A 19116-nucleotide genomic window follows, 5' to 3' on the forward strand; every position below is an offset into this window, starting at 1 on the left:
TTGAGACTCTGACCTCTTCAAGGGCTCCTAGAGGAGAAAAAAAAAAGCACAGAGAAGAGAGAAACCCAGAACTTGAGAGTCTCTGGGAAATGGCTTCCCAAGCTGGGACAGAGGTGCATTTGTCCAAGGCTGGGTATAGGCCATTGCAACCTGGCAACTTGTCCTTGCTCTTACCAAAGCAGCTCACCCAACCTACAGCTGGAAGCTGGCATGCACAGGTTCTTGTTTTCTTGATGTCTGACTCCACTATGAGGAACTAGTGCCCTGGAAGTTCCCTAGGTGCTCTGGGAGACAGCAGAGCATGTTGGCTGTGTTGCAAGGGCTTAAAAAAGAGCTGGAGGCTTCCTGCCCAAGATTGCCCAGGGCCTGTGTACCAGTGGGGTCCCAAGAGCAGTGGCAAGGGCTGGTAGAAAACCCTCAGGGCTGTGCTCATCTTGTTCAGTCTGACCTTAACCCTCTGTCTCTCCTGAACTGTGACACATTTGCAGGCAAAACTGATCAGAAGGTGTTGCAAGGATAGGGGGTGTGGGACTTGGTGGGAATTAGCAAGAGGCCTGGCTGAATTGAGTGCTTTGTTGGGGCATGCTGTGTTTGCTGCACAGCAGTTTGTTAAGGTGAGTTTCCCTTCCACTTAGAGGAGCTAGTGAAGATCTCCATCCCTTGCAAAAGTTTTTGTACCTTCCCTACAGAAGGGAGTTCTAAGTCATCCTTGTTCTCTTGAATGGGTGCAATAATTTTCTAGTTGTTAATTTTAAATCTTATTTTACTTCTTCGAGAGCCATACTCAATGCTTTGGTGGAAAAACCAAATTGCCAACAACTTTTGGCTAGTTGCTGGTCTGCTGGGCAGAATTCCTGCATCAGCTCAGATGCTGCCAGGGTAGTTGATGGAAGTTCATGTAGGTTCATGGACTTTCATCTAATGAATGTAAAGTTCATGAGAGTTTGCACTTTGACATGAGGTAGCTGCCAGCTAGCAGCGTTCATGACCTTACCACTTTGTCTACAAAGTTCCCTTTTGCCCATGGCACTCATTGGTCAGACTAATGGTCCACAGAGAGGTTTTCTTCACCTACTTTCATCCTCTGCATGTCCTTCCTGTCTGTGGTGGTCTTGGCTGCTGTATAAACTGGTGCTTACAACTGGATCACTGGAATGCATGAGAATGATCAAATGGGTGAGGAAAAGATTTCTGAGGAAGAGAGACCTGCTTGTTTCCTTTCAGCTAGGCTGCTTTCCACTTTCCATTTTCCATAACAACTTCTTTCAAACAAAGCATTTAATTTCCCTGAATTTCAGGCTTACCTGAAGAGCCTCCCATCCCTACAGGATCAAACACAGCTATTTGGTGTCTGTGTAGGAACTAGGAAAGGACAGTTACCTGAAACTGTTCTCAGCACAGGTACTCCTTGGCAAATCTACAGCACTTCTGGGGTTCTTTCATGTAGAATTATTCTTCAAGTCCATGTAAACATTTTTTTTTTATCATCATAAGTTTTGATGGGTTAAAGTATAATAAAAGTTCTTCCTTATAGCTCCAAAGTACTTTACTGATTTTTACCCAGTTATCAGCAGGTAATGCAGCCAAAAGAAGCATTTGGCTGTCATTCAGTGATGATGTGATTGGGGCATACACAGTGCTCAGCTTCTAAAGAGATGAAGCCTCCCTCCCTGCCAAAGTCCAAATGCTTTCCCTGGTGTCTCTCCTCTGTTGCTGCCTGGTGCCCTGGCAGGCACTGTGGGGAGCACACTTGGTTCATGAGGGCTGCTCAAGCCTCAGCTACACAGGCAGCCTGCCAAGATCCATTGCCTCTGTCTCCTGTTGTGCACAGCTGCTGACAAGGTCTTACACTTTGTGGAGCAGCCATCCTGGTTGGTGCATGAAATTAGCAGAGGTAGGCATAGTGACCTTCTTGACCAGCTGGGATCATGGCATCTTGTACAGCTGTGCAGCAAAGATGGGCTGTGGGCTGAGGTGGAAGGGCAAAAGAAATGCCTCCCTCAGACTCAGCTGCTGCCCACCCACCATGCCTGTGATGAGGGCTGGCTGGGGCCAGGGTACTGATGCTGTACAGTGCTGTGCAGACATCCAGGAGCTGGAGGATCTGCTAAATGGCAGAAGAGTAAAGACATTCACAGTTCCATGGCATGAATGCAGAAACATGCATGGAAAGATGGACTATGAGGCATTCGCTGCCTGATGTGTGGCTGGGGAGGACACCCTCCAAGATACCTTGCACTTACAGGCAGGCAATGGTTGCTGGCAAGCGGAGTTTTCTCTGGGATCACAGAAGCTCCCCTTGCCTGTGTTTCAAGCCCAGCTCAGGGGCCCACCTGCCACTTTTTAGGGGTAGGGATCCCAGAGAGCATCCTGCCACTTAGCATCCAGGTCTGAACCAGTCCTGCAACTATCCCCACACAAACACACTGCAAACAGGGCTGTAAGTCCACAGCCAAGAGTGTTTATGGGGAATCACCACTGTTTAGGTGTGCAAGGCCTTCTGAGCTAGATGATTTCTCACAGATTTTATGTGGAGGGCTCTTTCTGTGCTTTTGTGTCAGCACCCTGTGTCTGGCATTTGAACCCGTATAATCTTTAAAAGAATAATAGAGCATTGTCATTGTTTCTTGCACTCATGCCATGTATTGAGCAATTAGAGCAGCAATAGGGCGCATGGGGAGAAGCAACCAGATTTCCTACGTGTCCCAGCTGTGGGAAGAACTCAGGGTAGGAAAGAAGTTTTGAAGACACTCCTGGGGCTCTACAGTATGAATACAGACCCGTCTCTTAACATTAGTTCAACTCTTGCCCTTTGATTTTCTTCAAAGAGCGCCAGCAGACTCCATTGAGTTCAGGTGAGGGCAATGGGAGGTGTTAAACTGCTGGGCTGGGTCCACCTGGGCACTTCAGGGATTTCTGGTCCCAGCTGGCTTCACAATTTAAAAGGACTAGGCTAAGAGCCTAGCAAGAGAGCAGGATGGGTGTTGTAGGGTGGTCTTGGGCTGCGTCAGGAGCTATGCTCTTCTGGGTGTTTCTTGGCCCCCTGGCTTTGGTTCTGGGGGCTCCTATCAGTGTTTTTTCTGATCCTACCCTGCTGACTTGTGGCCAGAAATGCTTACACCTCACCTTACCACCAGGCTGGGAAGGGAATGTTTCATTTGTGCTGACTACATGGGGTGAGGCAATATCAAGAGGCATTTTTAGCCATATCTTTGTCCAAATGCAGAGATGCATGGAAGGAGAGGAAAGGAACAGATTTTGATGTGCAGCGCTGTTGTACTTTACTGAAGTTCTGTGCATCTTGCAAAACCTGGAGGCTGTTTATATGACACAGCAGTCAAGGACTTGGTGAAGTGCTGTGCCTGGATCTAGATGTCTTGGCTGCTGGATTCTCTCACTGCTGTTACAGACCCTAATATTGTCTAGGTTCCTATTTCCTACAGAAAGGTAGGATTGTAGTGGGTCTAATCTGCAATGTGGGACTCTGAAGGCCCTGCTGCTGTGTCCTCTTTCCCTAGATACTGAAGGGAAGGCACATGTTCTGCAGAATGACTCTGGCTGTGGGCTCTTGGTATCTGGGACTCCAGAAGGCTCCAGGAAAATATCTCTTATGCAGGCTGTTATGTCTTTGAGGGGGTGAGTGGCCTTAGGGATTCTGCTGGGACTGTAACTACTGCTGCTCTGGCTGTCCTGACTGGTGTGGCTTTTTCCTAGGGTCACAATTACCTTATACGGTTGGGCTTGAAGGAACAGATGCTGCTGGGCAAAAGGTTCTTCATGAAGAGACTGCTCAGGGTGCCCTGTGGACCTTCCTGGTAAGATACAAGCACCTGTCAGAATCTTGTGGTGATCAGTACCATTCCTTTCAGATGGCTGCTCCTAGTCAGTTTGGGGGCTAGGAAAGGAGACTTACTGCTGTGCAGAAATGTCCACGAAAAAAGGTTTGGACATAGGGGCCACCAAGTTGCTAAGGACTTGTGCCTTTCTGCAGGGTCAGCAGGTGAATATGTACATGGTGTCTCCCAGCCATATTCTGGCTACATGAGTTCAGCAAGTTCAGTGAATTAACTGGAGACTAGGTACAATGATTTCCTTAATTACCATGAGTCCATCTAGAAAGCTTTATCTTGACAGATCCAATGTAGGTCCAGTTTCCTGTACATGGCCTCAGGGGGAGTCTCTGCTCCATGGAAATGTGGGTCCCTCCTGAGCAGGCTTCCATGCCAGATCCAGGCCATGTGTCTGACCCTCACCTAACTCTCACTTCCCTTGATTTGTGTGCAGAATCACCAGGACTCCTTCAACCAGTGTCCTTCGTGTCTTTATCCCCCTGCTCTTGTGCTTTATCTGCAAAGACCTGATGTTTTTTCCAGCCCTGGATGCTCCAAGCAGCCGTGTCTGTCTGGCCGTTCCCAGCCAGGCTGGCTGCCGTGTGCCTCCCTGCCCATCAGCCAGGGAGACTGTGAAGCACGAGGCTGCTGCTATGACCCCAGAGACAGGGTGAAACCTTGCTACTTTGGTAACACAGGTAAGCCTGAGCACCTGTTCTCCCTCCCTCCTGAGCCGCTTCAAAACAGGATTTCTCATTTTACTGGCAGGGCAAGCCAGCACTTGATGTGTACCACTTCTGCAGGTGGCTCAGGGCTATGTTTTTGGCTGCCAAGAATATCATGTCCCAGTCAAGTGTCCAGCATTTTCCACTCTATTGCAACACACCTGGTTTTATGCCCAGCATCGGTGTTGTTGTTGGCTGCACTTGTCTTGCCATACTTAGCACTTGTTTTGTGGGTTAAAGGCAGGACATCTTGCAGGACTTGCTGGTCTTGTCTTGGTTGTGATGTTAGAACATCCTTCCCATCTCTCTTATCTCTGAGCTCAAGACTGATTCTTTTTCTCCAGTGACAGCTCATTGCACACCAGATGGCCAGTTTTCCATTGCTGTTTCTCGAGCTGTCACCCTGCCACCTGTTGCCCTGGACTCAGTGCAACTGGCCAGTGGACACAGTACTGGCTGTGTCCCTGTCCTAACAAACAAGGCCAGTTTCCACTCTCTGCCTGTGGCACTACTTTTCAGGTAAGAGCTGCAGCTGTTGCTAGGCTGGAAGAGCTGGAACAGCCTGCCATGGCTTTGGCTGCTCAATGGACATCCTACGGACTTCCACAGGCCAAATGCTGTTCTCCAGCCTCATACTGATCCAGCCTGACTTTACCACAGTGATGGTGCCTATCTGTCATTCCAGATGAATGCAGACCAGGCCATATATGAGAATGAGTTGGTGGCAAGCAGGGATGTGAACACTGGGAGCCTTGGCTCTGCCACTAGGGATAGCATTTTCAGGTATTACCGTGGGGCTGATGTTGCTGGGTGTCCCTGTGTTCAATGTCACTAGAGATATTCCTGCTCGTCACAACCTCTGATTTCACATGAGGGCCCTGGAGTAGGTTAAAGACCAGTGTATCTCTAATTAGTAGGAATGAAGCTGGAATTGATCAGTGACAATCTGCAGATTCTCAAATCTAAACACTAAAGAGAATTTCAAGTATTTGTTAAAAGGAAGTGACAGAAGGGGATATAAGTAATTAAGGCAAATGATAGGTTGCTGTATTGGAGAAAGGGGATATCAGAGTGGCTTTTCTTATTTGCCTGATTTGGAGCTTTCCTTTCCCACCAGGTTACATGTCCGATGTACTTATTCCATCAGTGGGAGCTCCATTCCCTTGAGTGTTCAGGTCTTCACATTGCCACCACTCCCTGCTGTGTCCCAGCCAGGTCCTCTGTCTTTGGAGCTGCGTGTTGCCTCAGGTAGGAGAGGTTTGCAGGACCTGCTCAAGGCTCTCAGAGCAGGGCTCTGGTCTCTGATGTGTAACAGTGGAGTATTGATGGGTTAACCCAGCATTGCTTCCCTGCCATGGTGGGAACTTACTGATATGGCTCTAAAGGATGCCTATTCCTGCTTCTTGCTGCTCTTAAATGGCTCTTGGGTTTCTTCTGTCCCAGATGGAAGCTATACTTCCTACTATATTGACAGTGACTATCCTGTTGTGAAGACTCTGAGAGATCCTGTTTATGCAGAGGTCAAGATCCTTCAGAGGACAGACCCAGACCTGATTTTAGTTCTGCACCACTGCTGGGCCACACCAAGCACCAACCCCCAGCAACAGCAGCAGTGGCCAATTTTGGTGGATGGGTAAGTGACTTGTAAAAACTTTGGGTCGATGGAATAACTTGCTCTTTTTCACTGCTTACCTTTCCTCCTCAGGTGCCCCTTATGCAGGCAACAACTATCAGACACAGCTGATGCCTCCAAGTTTCACCTCAGGACTACTATTGCCCTCTCATTACTAGCATTTCACTGTCTACACATTCACCTTTGTGGACTCCACTTCCCATGAGAAACTCTGGGCTGGTAAGATCCTGTCCTGCCTGCCTAGTTTCTTACTGAAGTAAAATGTGTGAACAATAAGAATCACTTCATGACCATGAGTCTCTTGGCCTCCTTGGGGGAATGGGGCAAAGACTAGGAAGATCTCCTGCTGAAATAGAAGGGGAGAAGTTAATGCCAAAAACCTCATTCCCTGAAGTGAATGTGATAGAGTTAAGAGACATCACTTTTGGAGTGACAGAAAATGTGACTACTAGAAGGATAGTAGTGTACCTAAGCAAGTGCTAGTTTGTCTGGTGAATTAGCTTAGGGTGTGTGCTCTAGCTACACTAATCAATATTCTCTAAACTACATTTCTTGCCCAAAATGACTTGGAAATAAACTTTGAGTACATTTTGAAGCATCTGGGCTCTGAATCTCATTGAGCCCCTCCAGTTAAGTCACATGAAATTCACCCTGCCATGTACTGTTTGCTCAGCTCTCCTGGGATCGACTAATACCCAAAATTGGTCTCAGCTGTACTTAACAAGGTTCCCAGTGAAGTGGTGCCCGGGCAGCAGTATTGCAGGTGTCAGGGAGAAGTGCTGTAATGCCGGATTGGCCCGAGCTTGAAAGTGTATGGTGTAAAGGTTTCAAAGCTGCCTTGGAGCGGACAGCAGAGGGCTCCAAGGCTACAGGCCGGGTGTTAAACAAGCCGAACAGACCTTTCTGCTTTCCCCCTTAAGGACCAGGCCCATGGTATGGAGCTACCTCTCCTCTTAGCAGCCCGTATGGTGCTGTGGCTTTGAATTTGTCCCTAAAACAGTGTTGAAAGCAGATGTTCTTGCTGACTGCTGAATGGCACTTGCAGAACACCAAGACCTTCTCTTCATTCTGCTGTCTCTCAACCCCAAGTGAGTAGGCATGGGACAGGCTAGAACCTGGGAGGCAGCAGAGCTGACTCAAAGTGGCCAAAGGACTATTCCATGCTTCATGATTTTATGCTCAGCAGTGTAAACTTTGGGGGATTTCATCTTCCAGTATAGTTGATGCCCCAACTGCCTGGGCACTGACCTGCCTGTATGAGCAGGGTAGGTGACTTGCTTTTACATCACTTGTGCTTTAGGTCTTTTCTTCCCTCTACTCCTCTCCTTCACTTCTTTAACTGTCTTTTCTCTCCAGCTACAGGTTTTCTTGCTTTTGCTCTTCCTATTCTTTTTCTGCCCTGCTGGGGCAGAGTAGGGGGAGTAAGCAGCTGCGTGGGCGCTTAGCTACTGGCTGGGGTCAGTGCAGCACGCTAGGATATCACCAGGCCCCAGACAGTGCCTGAGGGATTTCAGGCTGTGTTCCATTTCTCTCTAGGTGTACCTGCACTGCAGTGCTTCCGTGTGCCACCAGTCTGTAAAGGAGTCCTGCATCCCCTCTTGTCCTTCCAGAGTCAGTAAGTGTCGTGTCCTGGCCTTCTGCTCCCTAGCCAAGGGGCAGCAAGGGCCTAGTCTCCCAGCTGGGGAGGAGGAGTCATGTAGCCCATGGAGTAATTCCCTTAAGGCATGGACAGCTTGAGAAAGCATTTCCTGCTCCTTTCCACTGACTAAGGGCTCTTCTTATGCCAAAAAGACAGAGGTCTTCATGGGCTCTTAGCTCTATGTGGGCTCACATGGAAACTGTGCCTTCAGCACTTTCCGTGTGTTGGGAAGCTGACTTGAACAAAGTTTGCTGACCTTCAGATCTCTACCTCTTCTTACCTACAACCTTCATGTTGCTCTGTAGGGGGTAAAAGGAGTGCTGAGCCTCCTTTTCAGGAAGGTCCTTCCCATGTCTCCAGCAAAGGCCCTGTGATTTTCCTCCAGCATGAGCTAAGACAGGACGCAGCCAAGGATGGCCTTGGTAAGTGTGGCAGCAGAGCAGGAGAAGGGGCCTGGTCTAAGGCTTTTCTGCAGAAAGGCTGAGCCCCTCAGGCATCCCTGTGGCTCCCTGGGAGCATTCATTGGGGTGTCTCTCCCCACAGGAGCGGCTGTGCATGCTGCAGCCCCTGGGCTCTGGGATTTGCTGCTGTGGCAACTGGGACATCTCTGTGTGTGGTGCTTGTGGTTTCTGTGCTGTGGCAAAGGAAGGTGTCAGCCATGCATGAAATCAATGGATTACAATAAAGTGACTGTCAAACCAGTTTGTTTGGTGGGACCTCTTCCCCTGGAGACCCTAGCTGTAAGAATTTATTTGCAAGGCAAAAACTACTCCAGTGGCTGTGCAAGCTTTCCAAATGCTCTGAATTCATCTCACTCTGGAATTCTTCTGCGTTTGCTGTTACTTGTCTGCCATAGACAAACTGGAGACCTTGTCAAGGCCTGGGCTGCAGACTGAGGCAGGATTGCTGCTGGGTGATGTTGGCATTTCTGTTAATGAATATAGTGGCTTTTAAAAGTAGTGACCTAGACTCCATTCCAACACTGAGCAGAAGTACACAAAAGCTCACTCAATGCAGATCCTGCAGCTGCTTCTCTGGAGATGCAGAACAGTTATTTTGACTCTGCTGAGGAGCTGGGACTTGCCAACTTGTCCCTAAGTCACTAGGTAAGGTAGGGCTGTGCTCATGTGGCAGGACTGGAAAGCAAGAATGCCAAAGCACTACAGAAATGGGCCTTGCTAATGATGCTGTGCATGAATTTGCCTTTCTTGCCCTAGAAACAGAAAAGGGCAGGTGGCATTTTTCTGGTGAATGAGAACATGGAAACTTCATATCAACTGGAAAAAAAAATAAAAGGGCCTAGGTGGTCTGAAATTCAGGGAGAAAAAAATCTACTTAGAGCTACTCTTAAGCTTTAATGTGACAACAGGCAGTTAGGAGTCTTCAGTGGTCTTGGATCAAGGCTAATTTGACGTCGCTGTTAGCATACTAGTGCTTTTCTTAATTTTTAACTTGATTCTTTTAGATGAGAAAAAAACCTTGCCTTTTTGAGCATCAGGGGTGGTTCAGTGTGGTGTTGTCAGTCTCAGCAGCTGGGCAGCATCCCTCTTGGCTTTCTGAAGTCCTGGCTGAAAACAGTACAGCAGAGCTCTCCAGGCAGTAGAGGGGAAACGGGGCTCCACCTCCTCCTTCCTGCCCAGCCTGGGGCAGCTCTGGTGCTTGCACTTACACTGATATCTGCTTATAGCTGATGGGGTAGTCCTTGAGGGGAAGGAAAAATACTTTTCCCTTTTTTCCTCTAAGGCTTAATTAGAAATTCTTCCTGTTAAGGGCAGGAGAGAAGCCTTAATTGTACTGCTTTGGGGCCTTTAAAAGGGAGGATTAGCACTTATACGTGGAAGAAAAGAACTGATCAGTAACTTGCTTGAGGCAGTAGATGTTGTTCTTTTTAATTAGGTTCTGTTGATCGTGTGTGATTGGAGCGTGTTAATGAGTGGTGGGATTCCTTTCCTATTCCAAGAAACTTCAGGAGTAATTTTATGTTTTTATTTTTCTAGTAGGAATGCTTTTCCCTGCTACTGTCAGGATAACCAGTGATCTTTGTCTTGTGTGCTTTCAAAATCTAACCAGATGAAAAGACTGTTCCGAGTTGTACGGTGGGAAGGAGAAGGAGATCACGGGCAGGAAAAAAACGTCATCTGAAGACAGGTCAAACAGCCTCTTACTTTGGAGCAGGCTTCTGGTAACTAAATTACCTCGGTACAGGTGGAGCTCTGTCTGGAAAAGCTGAGTGTCAGCTCATAATGTGCCTCATGACAAGTCTTTAGTAGCAGTCTGTAATGTTATTTAACTGGGCAGTTAGAGGAGTAATATAAACCACACCTTCTCAGTGCATCAGGCAGGGTGCTCTGGCACTGGTCTTAACTGTGTGCGTGTAAGCCAAGACCTAAACACCTCCTGCTTGCTACTGGAACTTTCCTTTGCCCCAGTAAGGGAAACAGAAATAATTGCTTAGAGAGCTCAGATGACTGTGGGGATGCTGAAGGGGCTGTGAGAGTCAAACCTCTGCTGCTGTCTCTTGGGTTACTGAACCATCCCAAAGTGGCAGGGAGCGCTGGGTGTGTATCCTGTGGGAATTGCAGAGAGTCCCCTGCAGGCACTGTGCCTTTTGGTGCAGAGCTGTGTGTAGGAGGCTGGTATGATTCTTAGTGTAGGGTATGTGCAGTGCTAAGTGGAGGTGGGTGAGCAAAGGAATAAACTTAATTTCCTTATCCACTCTGGGGAGTCTTCTGTGTTTAAGGCTTGCTACTTGGTCCTCAGCTGGCAAGAAGGCTCTGAGCAGCAGTGAGATGGGAGTTGCTCTTCTGAAGCACTGGTATAGGGTGAAAGACAACCCAGAGATTTCCTCCTCTGTTGCACTGGCCCTGTGTTCACTGCCTGTTCTCCAATGCCACTGGGGTGTTAGTGGCTCTCATGGCTCCTGTTATTTACTTCTGCAAAAGTGTATTATTTCCCTTCTACCTCCACAGATGCACTTCTGTCTAACTTGTTTTCTAGGCCTCTTTTTAGTTGAGTTTCACTGACTTTTCACCATTACTTTCTTTCGAATATCTGTGTGTAAATTCTTGTGCCAGCACCCTCTTTAGCTTCACTATGTATCACCTGGTTATACAGTTCAGTTAAAGCTGTTGGGGGGTGCTGTACACAGTGCCTTAGACACCTGCCGGGGGAAAGGAAGCTGCTCTGTCCAGGAGGCTGCTGCTGGCTGGGAATCAAGGCTGAGGAAGAGCAGCCAGGAGGCCAGCTAGGATCTGTCATTTGAGGCTGTTGTGCAGTGCTGCTACCAAATCCAGATTTTCAGAAAGGAACCCCAGTGCTGAGCAGCAGCACACTTTGCCCCAGTGCCTTCACTGATTCTTCTTGGAAGTGCCGTGTGTGCTGCCTGTCTGTGGAAGCAAAGTCCAGCAACATCACCTAATACAACGCTGCTCAAAATTAACATATGTGTTTTGTGATACCTGAACTTTCAAAAGCCTCTCCTCACCCTCTAGATCTTTGAGAACAGCACCTGCTTCCAACGAGCAAACTTGCTTCTTTGCCAAAGCTAAAGACGGCCTTTAAAAGCTTGGAGGTAACAATTCCTTTCTTGACTAGCTATGCTCACCTGATACCCTAAAGGTGTGGCGGTTGCTATACTACAAGCCAGGTGTTCATTAATAAAATATCTGAAAACAATTACCATAATAGTGATACTTTTATTAAACTTCTTATGCTTGGATTACAATGGATCCTGGAGTGGAGAACTATACAGTATGTTACACATTATAAATACACTTATTTCTGAAAAATACATGAACATATTTAACATAATGCTATAATAAAAAAGAGTGCTAGTTTATCTTAGTTAAAAAAAAAACACCCAACAAACTTATACCATGAATAGAGAGGGTTGTAGAAAATACCAGCTCACGATGCTATGTCTTAAAAGACTTTAAATTCAGTTTGCACTGATTCACATTCTGTACAGTCACTGTAAAAAAGCTGGAGGGCTAATGGAGGTTGTAAGTTAATGAAGGATTTTTGTCCCCTGTATTTATGGACATATATACAGAATATTCACAGAATAATCAAGTCATAAATCCTTCTAGCTTTGGATGAAGCTAGCAAGATATACAGTGAATAACCAAGTCCTGCAGCAGCAGCTACAGCTGAAACATTAAACACAGCACCTACTTTAGGGTGCCAACCTTGAGTCAGCACAGCCTTTTTTTTCTTTTTAATGGGTATTTGGGTTTGGGCTGTGGGGTTTGGTCATTGTGTTTGTGGGGTTTTATTGAGATGCTAAGTAACAACAGTGGCAATCCTTCTGGCTACTTGAACCCTGCCCTCACTCATCCCTGCAAACTATACTGGCCCTGGAATGGCATGGCTGAGATGCTCTGAATCCCAGAAAAGATCCTGTTCTGGTTTGGAGGACTTCAATGGTTCCAGCTGATGTGGATGAGCAAGGGAGAAGCATCTGTTATGGAAAGACTAAGCCTGCTGAAGCTGATCATTCCTGCCAACTTGTCAAATCTTGGTTCTCAGGCAAGTTGGGGTTGGGGAGGGATTTTTAATCAGCAATTGCTTGACTTGTAATTATATTATAATTTATGGGGTAGAACAATCCTTTATCAAGAGGCAATGTTAGTTTACTTAAATCTTTACCCCATGTGTATTAATTACTTTGCTAGTACTAATAAGAGCTAAGTGTGCAGAGACCTCTGCAACCATGGGACGTTCAGAAGCGTGCACTGCCTGTTCCTTGAGTCAGGAAGCAGTGGACATGTAGGCAGCCACCACACACAGTCATGGTGTTTCACAGTTGTTAGTGTATCCCAAAAGAGCACCAGTTTATAAAGGATGTATTTGAATTTCTTTCCCTTGTAGCCTTGCTCTCCTCAACTTTTCCCAGTAGAGAGAGAGAGCAGGCAGAGCCATACAGCAGCATGACTGCTCCACCTACAGCCTCAGGCCCCCACCTGCACAAACAGAGCACTTCAATGGGACTTAAACGTAGGAATTCAAGCCTGGTGTCCTGTCCCCCATCAAAAAAAGAGAAAGAGATTGATTACACGATGGCTGGGGCAGAGGCTGCCCTGGATGCTCATCCAGTCTCTTGAAAGGCTAATTCCTGCAGTGCTGCTTACTCTGGTCTTTACAATGAGCGTGTACTATGCCAGCTTCTGTGCCAGGTAGCACCAGAGTCCAGGGACCCCTGCAGAAGGAGCAGGCCCACAGGACAGGAAGCTAGTAGTGGATTCAGGAATGACCTCAGCTTTACATTCATTGTTTTCCTGTTGGATTCCAGTGAAATGGCACAGCTGGCTATAGGCTGCTCTGAAGGGAGGAACTGTGCTGGGGACAGAGACTGCAACTCAAGTTCCCAGAGGGAGGGGGCTGTCCTTTCAACAGCCACTTCTGCTCTGGGCAATGAGTCTCTGGCACTCCTCCAGATGATGCTATGTCCCATAAAGCTAATGTTTATTTCAGCTGGAGAAGTCCCCAGAAAGTAATGATAGTTTTAAAGCTTTGGTGTTTCAGGTAATTCTGTTCCCAACCCAGAGAAGAGGAAGAATTTCCAAATCTTAAAAGTCCCTGTTGCTTGTGTTGCCAAGATGCTAACAGCAATTTTCATCTGTGGCTTGACTTTTTAAAGTACACTTCAGATTTAGGAGCGAAGCCATATGTAGTTGAGCATGTATCTGCCCACAGACCCTTCTCAACATCCCCCTTCCCTCTTTCCCTTCCAACACTCAATTCAGAGTTGCTCTGTTGACAATTGTAGGATGTAGATTGCACAGAGTAACCCCGGGATTCTTGATTTTGTGTCCTTTGGTGTTCTCGCCTTGACTTTCTGAAACAGAAACGTGCAGTGAATGTGAGATTAGAGAGAGTTTCTCTGTATTTTTAGCCTGTGGGCTGAGTTGGTAAGGTAGAAGATGAAGCTGAGGCTGGTTTTCTTTTAGTCTTTATTAGGGACAGATCGTCTCTTTCCCAAGACATCTTGTTGGCTTATTATTTGGAAATCATTTGACTGACTGCAGATAAATGAATTTAGTGCCTTTTATGTTTTGTAAAAAGGCTGTGTGATGTAGCCTGTATGACTATAGTTGCCTTTAAATTGTGGGTTAAAAAATATACAAACCAAAAGCTGGGGGACTATTAAAATGAAGATATATGAACTAGTTCTCAGTAGACATCAATCTGCATCATTTGAACTTCAAAAATTGGACCTATGTCTGTCCTTGCAAGCTGGAGTGTGTCTGGATGAAGGGACAGGACTGCCTCCTTTTTGTGCCGAGAAGAGGTGAAAAGCCCCAACCCACAAAGAAACACATGCTGCTTTACTTACTTCACCTTGCTCCATTTGACTCAGGTCATCAGAAAGGCCATAAGTTTTCATTCTTTGTATTTTGTCCCAGAAGAATCATGGAGTTCCTCTCAGTTTTCCTCCGGTCTGAAGACATAATATCTGGCCTTAACAAATGGAAAAATACAAGTCAAGTTGACAGTGGCCAGAATGCATGGCTGTGTTCTTAACATTAATATGCTGTGCATATGTATCTAAGCTATACCCAATGCAGCTTCCCCCTCTCCAGTGTGAAATTCCATAACAGATGCTGTCTAAATATTTGTGGCAGCATCCAAAAAAAGAGCCACAAGATGCAGCACTTGGCAAGGAGCCACATTGTAATGGATGGACACAAACATTATTTTGTTCAGAGCAACCAGTATTTTCTGCCTAGCTGGAAGACAGGGGTTAGACTTGTGGCTGAACATGATACAGAAGTTAAAATTTCTGGCCTAAAATAGTAAGGAAATGAAGTGTTTTGAAGAGCAATACTAAGCTAGCTACTGTGGACTGTCTCCAGCTTAATTTTTTGTATGTTATTTATTACATATGATTGAAATGAGTAGAATACATCCTGTTTGGTTGAAATGACTTAGTTAGCTCAGGCCTCCAGGACTTATGACAGACAAACCTTTTGAAACACTTTCTAGACACATCTTTAAAATAGGTTCTGTTTAAGAAAAAAAAAAAAAAGCTGTCATTTGTTTTTTGGGTTTTTAAAAGCAATATTTGAAAGTTATTTACAGAAAATAAATAGCTAATAGATATTTACTTCAAATCTTCAATTTGAAAAATTTTCAACTCAAAGTCCTGACTAACGTGGTACAGACTCATTATTTTGCGAACTACTGTATTGGGGTTTTTCCTAAATGCTGTAAATGTTTATGTTTTGTTCTGCTCCTAGCTCTTTTACAATAGACCAGTCAATCTTCTGCTTTGATGTTCTTTAATTCTTTGGTATACCTTAGTAATAATCTTCCATGTGAAGAGCGTCATTCAGATCTGAGTCTGAGGTTCTTGTGCCCTTTTCAACCTTTACCACACAATATTGAAGATGGGGTTTTGTAATGTTAGAACTGCACTGTCCTTGCTAGCTTACTTCACACTAACCACAAAGTAGGCATCATACAGCAGCAAGCTTTTGGTGGCTTCAAACTGAAACTATCATCTTTACCATGAAAAATACTGTATTTGAGGTTAGCTCATGCCCATGCATCTGCATTAAAGCTCCCATAGATACCCAGGTGGGTATATCTGCACTGGAATGTCAGGAGGGGACTGCCTACATTAGATCCTGCCCTGGAAAGTGGAGGACCATGTGCTGCTTAAGTTCACAACACCATAATGAAGTCAGTCATCAGTCTGTTCTGGTCCTTTGCACAGAATATATCTTGCTTTGCAGGAGCAAATATATTAGCAAGAAAAAGAAAATGAAATGAAAACCTAAGCCTGTTTAAAACAATGTATGGCAAACCACTGAGTCTTGTGCCAGTATGTTTACCTTGGCAGGCCTCCCCCTCTCTCCCGTTTAAAGAACCAAGTTCTCTCTGCTATGAAAATTCTTTTGTGGATGTTAAAAAAAAAATAAGAGAGACAGAAAAGAAAAACAAAACAACCACCCTGCAGCAGATCATTCATCATACACAGAGTAGGAGCATGAAAGGGGATTTGTTTTGACCTAGTTACAACAACAAAAACAAAGAGACTTTCTCTAATTGCCCAAATGACTCAAGTAGGACTGGGTGTCAAAAGCAACAAATCTCTGACTCCTTCAGAGTTGTATGTTAATACAGGGCACCAGGCTCCAGCCTGTTCCAGTGCAAGACCTGGAGCCCAAAAAAGCCCAGGTAAGCAAAAGCCAGCCAACTCCTTATGTCTGCATGTACAAACAGGACCAGGAGCCAGGACAAATCTGTTTCATAATTTGTAACAGTGGCTTTAAATGCTGAGAGTATCAGGGCTTCAAGGTTTGCTTTGTCAAGATTTGCAGATGAGTGAGACTTTATTGCTTTACCATTCTGGTACTGCTGCAGGAAGGGTCCCTCTTACTGTCCAGCAGCATTTGCTGGTCTGTCATTGATCCACTAAGCCTAACTTTTTACTTCATAGGAGCCTGAGGGCAACTGCATATCCAAACTGCCACATGAACAAGGTGCCGAGCTTTTCCACACACCAATGAAAAGGACAGGGTTTGTACACTGCTATTGCTAGGTTTGGGGTAAAAAGAGCAAGACCAAATACAGATGGGGTGGGGAATAAGAGCTAGAATGAAGGAGAAAAGGGAATGGAGGGAGATAAGGGGCACGAGTAGAGGCAAGGGTTTTATGTAGATATACGGGAGGAGAACATAGAAGAAAAGGCCATTCATCAGCTACTGAAAACAGCCTGCAAAAAGCAGTGTATAAGAGCTCTGAAAATGCCTGGATACAGCCAGGCAAAAAAACTGTTCATTTGGCATCTCATTGTACAGCATTTTCATGATAGCTGTAGTTGTCCATTCTAGGAGACTAATTTCTAGGGAGCTAGAATTTCTGCCAGGAGCTGTTGGGCTGACCCTTCATGGGAAATACATTAATTTAGGCAGCTGAGGACCTAGCCTTCAATTCTTATGCAGGGACTGCTGGCGCTGTCCTCTGTGCTGTGGAGATGGGGCAAGCAGAATGTTAGAGACAGAACTTTTCTGAAACTGAAATGAAAGTGCTGGTTCTATTCAGGCTTAGCAGGAAGGTTCACAGGAGTTTGTATTTTTTCCCCAGCTGGTTCACCATCTATTTTAGATGGAACTGTTTGATCTCTCTCTGCTTTGTGTTTCTTTCAGTTTCCCAAACAATAGGAGGAAGCTCTCCTGTTACATGTGCTTGGGCCCCAACCAACCTTTTCCCAGCTGGAAAAATCACTCCATGTATTACAGAGGATTTTTTTCCAGCTGTAATTATAAGATTCCCAGTTCCCTTATGCATTTTGTAAGGTTTGTACAGGCTGTCTTAAGGGGAACAATAGGACATTCCTGAGTGCTTAAACAACTGCTGTTTCCCCACCATCACCCCCTCTAAATCTGGAGTAGGACTTAAGCACATTTGAGCTGTTCCGCTGGAGGTTACTGAGACCTCAGCTGAAAAAACATACAGGGAGGTGCACAGCTCCATGTAATGCTCCTGCTTTGGTGACTAAGATACCCAGGCTCTTCCTGTTACCTGATTACATGCACAAACACTCCAAATTCACCAGACTAGCTGGGAGGACTTGGCAAGTGCACAGGGAATATCTGTGCAAGCAGAACTGTCAGATGGACATGCACAACACAGTTTAGTTCAGAGGCCAGGCTACAACCAACCTGCTAGACAAAGTTGCCCAAGGGAGGAGCATGGATCCCTTAATCGAAATAAGACCTCATACTTGACCCAAATATTCATCTGCAGCAACAAACGGTCCCACCCATAAGCACACACTCAGCAAACTTCATCTCTTCTTCCTCTGACAAAACCATCCAGCTGATCCTGACTGTCCCATCCCAACACACATCAGGTACAATATGGTCTGTCCCACTGGAGGAAAGGTCGGAAAGTGGACAAAAGAGAACATTAGTGCTGACTGCAATGCTTAGGAGGGAGAAGAAAGACAAATAACTAGGCTATAGACAGCTCAGGCTAATTGCCATCATCCCCTTGCCCTGCTGGGGAGAAGCGCCTTATTTTAGTGACCCTAATGTTTCCATGATTTTCACATGGATAACATCCAGTTGGGATCCTGGAGCATCTGGGCACTAAGGAAGCAAACACTACTGCTAGCCAGGACCAGCATATGCAATGGAAATAAGGTAAGGAGTGGTCTTCTCCAGACAGCAACAACCAGAGCTAAAGCTTCTACCACCTCCTCCCAACACTAAGTGAAAATCTCCCACAGCATCCTCTCACCTATACAACTGTGGGCAGGATCTCTTCAGAGCAGCAGAAGACAGCCCCAGCTTGTTCTGGTTTGTCAACCTTGTCTTCCTCATAAGATCTCTCATTCTCCTCCAAGCATGGCTCTCACCCTAGGGAGCAAAAAGAAACCACAACTTAAAAGACCAGAGGCAAGTTGCTGGCAGACTTCAAACACATGATTCTCTGAGGTATTCCAGGGTGGTGGGAAAAAGGAAATTTCTTTATTTCAGACAGATAGGGGTCAGGGCCCACAAAAGAATTTTTTAAAACTGCAATGATGCCCAGTGGCCAGCCTGTATCTGTATACGACAAGGAGACAGGATTGATGAACTCTGAGTAATACCATCTTTTTCATATTTTGCTTGGTAACATTTCTCTGCCTAGGACTCTGCTGTTCTTTCTGATTTAGGATTTCAGAGAGTGAGGTGCCCTCACTGGTGAATGCTGAGTAGCTGCTTAAGAGCACGTTTTACCCTATTGTTATGCTATGCTAAAAGAGAAGATTGGTTTGGTTTCCTACCTACTCGCATGCAGGGGGCCTTAACAACAAAACCCAAAAAAGCAGTTTGACTCTCTTATCCTTTCTATTAGGCCAGGTGCATTGGTATCAGCCTTTTTTAAGGTGGTAGCTTTTGTGGAACAAGAATTAGGAGATCAAGCCTTTGTTTCCCTGTCACTCAGCGAGCCACAGCTATTGGCCTTACATTTGAAATGCTAATAGAGATTATCAGGAGGTCAGGGAGTCTCAGGTGGCCATCTCTAATCTTTGGTCTCTCCAGCCTGGGCTTATCTGGACCCGTGAACTAAATGGAGCTCTGAATCCAAAAATTTAATTTCTTTTTTCCAATATTGTTTTAAATTTCCTAAAGTGATGACTGGAAAACCTGGGGAACAGAACAAAAATTAGCATGTCTCAGAACTAGCATAACGGAGAGAAATTATTCCCATTTCAGTGAATTTCCCAAATCATTGTCATGCTCCTGACATTGTTTCGCTCTGTCCGGAGGTTCCTCCTTACTGTGTGCTGGTGCT

General features: G+C 45.8%; 1 protein-coding gene and 1 pseudogene across 1 annotated transcript in view; one reads left to right on the top strand and one right to left on the bottom strand.

Moving 5' to 3' along the window:
* The first annotated feature begins 2673 nt into the window (after window positions 1-2673).
* Window positions 2674-12929, top strand: LOC118688194 (zona pellucida sperm-binding protein 4-like; annotated as a pseudogene).
* The window catches only part of LOC118688432 (uncharacterized), a 31020-nt gene continuing 23406 nt past the window's right edge, over window positions 11503-19116 (bottom strand). Inside the window, exons 7-9 of the mRNA XM_054515646.1 lie at window positions 18076-18194; window positions 14162-14286; window positions 11503-13663 (exon numbers count right to left, since the gene is read on the bottom strand). Of these exons, the coding sequence (XP_054371621.1) occupies window positions 14190-14286; window positions 18076-18194 (216 nt within the window). The 3' untranslated portion in view covers window positions 11503-13663; window positions 14162-14189. The remainder of the gene's footprint in view (window positions 13664-14161; window positions 14287-18075; window positions 18195-19116) is intronic.

The sequence above is a fragment of the Molothrus ater genome, chromosome 8 (genome assembly GCF_012460135.2).
Source record: "Molothrus ater isolate BHLD 08-10-18 breed brown headed cowbird chromosome 8, BPBGC_Mater_1.1, whole genome shotgun sequence".
In the NCBI taxonomy this organism is placed as follows: domain Eukaryota; kingdom Metazoa; phylum Chordata; class Aves; order Passeriformes; family Icteridae; genus Molothrus; species Molothrus ater.